The sequence below is a fragment of the Coregonus clupeaformis genome, unplaced genomic scaffold (genome assembly GCF_020615455.1).
Source record: "Coregonus clupeaformis isolate EN_2021a unplaced genomic scaffold, ASM2061545v1 scaf0327, whole genome shotgun sequence".
In the NCBI taxonomy this organism is placed as follows: Eukaryota; Metazoa; Chordata; class Actinopteri; order Salmoniformes; family Salmonidae; genus Coregonus; species Coregonus clupeaformis.
The window spans coordinates 76,030-81,575 of NW_025533782.1; the positions used below are offsets into that span (position 1 = coordinate 76,030).

General features: G+C 40.4%; 1 protein-coding gene across 1 annotated transcript; it reads left to right on the forward strand.

Annotated features, from left to right (window-relative positions):
• The first annotated feature begins 2,862 nt into the window (after nucleotides 1-2,862).
• On the forward strand, nucleotides 2,863-5,280 carry LOC123484479 (transmembrane protein 272-like). Its single transcript, XM_045214866.1, has 4 exons — nucleotides 2,863-2,904; nucleotides 3,307-3,357; nucleotides 3,442-3,612; nucleotides 4,179-5,280. The coding sequence occupies exons 1-4, from the start codon at nucleotides 2,886-2,888 to the stop codon at nucleotides 4,613-4,615; spliced, it is 678 nt and encodes a 225-aa protein (XP_045070801.1). The 5' UTR covers nucleotides 2,863-2,885; the 3' UTR covers nucleotides 4,616-5,280.
• Nucleotides 5,281-5,546: the final 266 nt, after the last annotated feature.

Sequence of the window (5,546 nt, forward strand, 5' to 3'; positions counted from 1 at the left end):
TTCTGGATTTTTGTTTTAGATTCCGTCTCTCACAGTTGAAGTGCACCTATGATTAAAATTACAGACCTCTACATGCTTTGTAAGTAGGAAAACCTGCAAAATCTGCAGTGTATCAAATACTTGTTCTCCCCACTGTATATCAATTACAGATACAGTGAATGATTTCAAACAGTATTTGAACACAGATCTGTTGATGACAAGGGCCATAATACAGCATCCTATGTAATGGCTCTCTATCTCCTCTGTAGGCCTGTCTTTGTCACACAAGATGGAGAAGAGAGGAAATCCGCTGCAACACGTGTCACCATCCCAAACCCACCACTCAAATATGACCATGACTTTCCTGAATACCAGAGGCGATTTTAGCATGTCAATCTTGGTGGAGCAAACTCCCCATGTGTTTTTTTGATGCATGCCATCAAAGCCACTACACAACACAACACAACACTAAACAATACATTAATTGCACTATAACAGTGACAAATGGTGCCCACAAACTGTTAGGGCCTACATAAAGCTGTCCCAGCAGCAGAGCTTTCTTTTCAGCACCATGAAGTGAATCCTTACCACTGCTACACCTGGCTATCAGCGGAGCCTTGTCTGGCAGCGAAACAGTAAATTAAGCCTCATTACCTGCCTTTTAAAAAAACATAGCTGATGTGTCTGATATGGTAATTTCGATTAAGACATTAATGAGCATGCTAGGATGGACGTAGTGAATATAACTATTTGTTCAGCACTATTGAAATGTACAGTGACAGAATTCAGAAGATGGCCGTTCTTACAGTATTCTCCCTGTACACCAAGTCAGAACCGTAGGATAAATAAAGGGGGCATATAAGCAGACAATGAAAGCTCTTACAATATTCAATGATTACATTTCTCTAAAACAGGCTATAGACTACATGTGCACCACCAAGTCAGAACAGTAGGCTAAGTTATGAGGGGGAAAGGGACCAAATGATTAGGGTGAAGGACATGGGCTACTAACAGCTTACTACACAATATACACTTAGCATTACTTCCTTAGCTACAGTATCTCCCTGGCGTATTACATAATTTATGCAGCAGCATACAATACATTTCTGGACACCTTGTTGTGCTGTGCTCACTTGAACAGGAAGGTGGCACGGCAGTCATCAAACTTTGTCATCAAAGTGGCATTCTCTGGATTTATGGTGTTTTCAAGACAACTGGGAACTTGGAAAAAAACAAGGTCGAATCATGATGTCAGTGATCTTCAGGTCGGAGCTCTAGAAAGAGGCACAGTTCCCGACTTGGAATTCCGAGTTGGATGACCATTTAAAGCGTATTTTCCCAGTCGGAGCTTGTTTTTTTCAGAGTTCCCAGTTGTCTTGAACTCACTGAAGTCTGAGATTTCCCAGTTCCGAGTTTCCAGTTGTTCTGAACACGGCAGAAGTCATGCTGGATTGACAGCATGGTCAATGTATTCCACCTTTTCTGGCCCATGGTGTTGAATGTTTATCCTTTTAAGCTTGAAAAAGAGACCCTTAAACCCAGACTTGGACCACACACCCACTCCACTGAATAGCATGCTAGTGATTGCTTTGCAATGCTTGCAGTCAGCCACTAATTCCTTCCAAACCACTCATTGTTGAATTTGCAGATTTCCAACTTGTTGTGTAATGTTTATGTCCAAAGGCCGATGAGCACCGATACGTTTTTATCTATAATTTCTCTTCATATGACAAGGATTGAAAAGGATTTGCCAGTAGATTGTCGACGTGATTCATGATGATGACTTCATGTCTAGCTTGCTAGCTAAGATTTTGAAAGTATGATGTTGACATGATCAGTCCAATCAAAGCTACGGTAGATATAACGTGATTTGATGTCGTTTTATCTGTGGCCAATGACCTTGAGCCTTCTTGAATGGGCACTTCTATTGTAACTCTATGGTAGCATCCAAGGCGCTTGAATTTTCGAGCTCTCTCCGTAGATTTTGCCGTGACGTAGTGTCCCCATGAGTGACAGAACACTGAGCCAATCAGGGCGCAATTAGGTTACATTACCAACCCCTAAACTCCGTATTTTCCACTGGCTGCCCCACTACCACAGAAAGCACTGAGCTAGGCTGAAATTCTTGCATTTTGGAGCTGCCTTACTCAAGAAAGCAAAAAAGAGACCATGTTTGTATGCGGCTTTATTAACTGAATGATATTTATAAAAAACAGGCCCCACCTGCCCTGAATGACGGGTCGCCACTGCTCAATACAACTGCAACTTTAAAGCAATATAGTGTTTGTGTTTGAATTAAGATAAAGGATTGAGACGTGAACTCTGCTGCCACCCACGAGATGCAGTAGTGATGCAGTCCAGAGAATGTGGTGTTTTTTATCATTAATCAAACTGAAAGTACTACTGTTAGATTCATACTGTTACAGTAAGGTCACCGTAGTTCCGTTTTATTGATGTTCCAATTCACTTTCACTTTCACTACTGCATTTGTAGTTAATTTGGTGTTCAGCAGCATAAGTGTCTGACCACTAAAGAGAACGCATATTCTACAGGTAGGAGATTTATTAACTAACAATATCTCTGTACTGCTATTCTCTCTCTCTTAGATGAGGATAACTCTGAACTATTTGAGTTAGCAAACCAGCAGTGAACAATTAAGTAATTATGGTTCAACTGTAGCATTGTGTCAACAATAGCTATATTTAGTTAGCAAGGGGAAGTGTGACTGTGGGGGGCCTAGAAACGGACTTAGAAACTGGCAGCAGGAGTAAAGATAAGATCATGCCAAAGTTCAGAAGGGATACACCACGACTACAGTACTATCACTTCTTGTCTTCATAACAAAGTACATTTTATATTTGTCTCATCCACCATTCAGGTCAATCAACCAATCTGTGTCACGCACCATGGGAAGATGTATTGATGGTGCGTACCTGAGCTATATTTTATAAAGTATTAGCAACGTTACAATCTGACGACATTACAGAAGCCTCACAATAGGTGTTTAACGTACCAGCAAATCTGATGCCCGACCGTGCAGTCGACGACGTGGCACCCAACCATTGATTGATGCAATGTAGTCAGTCTGGAATGTGACTAATATACATTTTGCACCACTTTAGAGAACAGTTAGTCATGATATGGCCGTGCTGTTGATGATAACTGAAGGGTAGGGAAAACAATGACTGACACGTGTCTGTTTATTAATGTACAGGATTATAAATGTCTACATTTATAAAGGTTTATAAAATGTAACGATTTTATATCATCATGCTATGCAACCATAGACAGGACATGAAAAAAAATGTGTGTTGTCTAATCCCGCAGTTTGCATGCTGGTCTTATGGGTTGCAGTTTGTGTGACCTTCATTGTCTTGGGTAAGTAGCTAGTAAGAAATAATTTATATCTCCATCATACCGCATCACCCTTCATCCACATAACTCCTCTACTTCTCCACATAGGTGCTGTGTACATTGATGACTGCCCAGTGAAACGTGTCATCCCTATCCACATGATCATTTCTGGATCTTTCGGTCTCCTCTATGTATTCTCTTCCTGCTACAAGGACCGTGTTGTGTGCCAACATTTGTCTAAACTATTTTGGTTCATGATCATCGTCTGGTTCTTTATTGGTAAGAGACATCAAATTACGAAACATGTGTCTCGGTTTGAATACTTTTAATGTGCTTCCTTCCTCACACCTTTCCTCCCTCATTTCCTCCCTCCTTTCTTTAAGGTAATCACTGATCTGTTTCTGTAAAGTATTGCTTCTACCAATCCAACATTATCAGCTCAGTGATTACTTCACTGAAGAAAGGAAGGAAGGAAGGAAGGAGTAATTTAATGTACTGAAACTGGGCCGTGTTCTTCCTATCTTAGAGGTCATTCCACGTCATTTCAGCAACCCATGACAGCTACCATCTCAGATTGTTCTGAAATCATTTCTGTAGTTAGAAACAGATAAGATTAGCATTTCTGCAACGTTATTTTGTTGAAATATAATTTGATCTCTGAGAAGATAATTGATTGCACCCAAATTGGCCATTTTAATTTATATTATTCATATAATATTCTATAAATATAGTCTGATTTCAACCCAACTTTTTTCTAACTTAGCCTTAACTCGACACTGCACAAAAGTACACAAGATCTCTCAAACTGCATACATTGATTATATTTCCTACCACTTTGTCTACAGGCCATTTTTGGATCTTCTCTGTATTCCAGCCCAACTACGAACGGAAAGAGATCATCGGCTACACATACTGCAACAAATCTCTATACATCTTTGCGGCCTCTACCACCATCATATTGGACATCATTTTAATTGTGCGGCTGCTTGTGTTGTTCAGTGTTTGTACGTGGTTCATGCTTTGTCTGGTCTGCTGTGTCTCTTTATGCAAGTCTGATGATGTCAAACCTGATCAGGTTGTTGAGCCTTTGAGGTGTGTGGAGACTGAGAGGTGTGTGGGGACTGACGGAAGTGTGGGGACTGAGGTGTGTGTGGGGACTGACGGAAGTGTGGGGACTCAGGTGTATGTGGAGACTCATGAGAGTGTGGGGCATGACGAGAGTGTGGGGACTAAGGAGTATGTGGTAACTGAGCAGAGTGAGTCCAACACTGCTCATTATTAATGCAATGCACTATTCACAATAGTCATTTACATGAATTTGTCTCCTTTGGGGGGTGAGATAATATAATAATGTAGATGTCATCATAAACAAATAAGCAACAATGGGTAAATTGGTGCCATTATGTTGCCAAATATCAGAAGATTAAAAGAAAAATATAAATTCCCACTTTGACTTTCAAGATTTAAAATGTACCTTGGTAGACAAATATTATTGTTACCATTGTTGAGCAGAATTATAATCATTTTTCTAATAGGCTGCTGTTCCACTTCACAGACACCCCCCTAAAATAGTTTAGTGGAACAGCCCATCAATCAAAAGGCACACCTGAAGAAAATGGACTGGTGTGTTAAAAGGCCGACTTCTGGTCCCATTCTGCCCCTGCTGTAATTCGTAATTCATTACAATTATAATAACTCATTGGATCAAATTGTGTGATGATCATCTTAGTCCTTGACAAATAGTAGGCCTAAGCTTATGGATCTACTGTCTGTTACCAATATCAGCAATAAAATAAGCAGCATCTTGTTTACTTGGAATGAACAGAGCACATAATGCAAATGAATACAAGTCAGACAGAGATTAAATCGAAGATTGAATGTTTTATGGCTCAATTTAATTGATCAAATGTGTGTTGTGTTCTTTCACAATAAACAGGCCAGGGCTTCTAGGCTGGTGTGTTTCATTTGACCTACTCTACATTTGAGTTGGCATAATTCAAATGGTTGCCAATCTATTCAAATGAAGTTGTGCTGCCTAACTGTAACATTATAAGTTGTCGGTCGGCCTTAAAGTTTCGATAAGGTAGGCAACGGTAGCTTGTGATCTCGGCCGCTTTCAGTCGCTTGCAGCACCAGACGAGGGACTGCAAGAGCATGCGCGTTCGAGAGCGGGGGGCTCTGTCAGTTTGCTCGAAATTGTGAAATTGAATTAT

What these genes read in the sequence shown, in the direction of transcription:
- LOC123484479 (XM_045214866.1), top strand. An exon ending in TGTGACCTTCATTGTCTTGG is followed by an intron (nt 3,358 to 3,441) that starts GTAAGTAGCTAG and finishes TTCTCCACATAG; the next exon opens with GTGCTGTGTACATTGATGAC. An exon ending in CATCGTCTGGTTCTTTATTG is followed by an intron (nt 3,613 to 4,178) that starts GTAAGAGACATC and finishes CTTTGTCTACAG; the next exon opens with GCCATTTTTGGATCTTCTCT.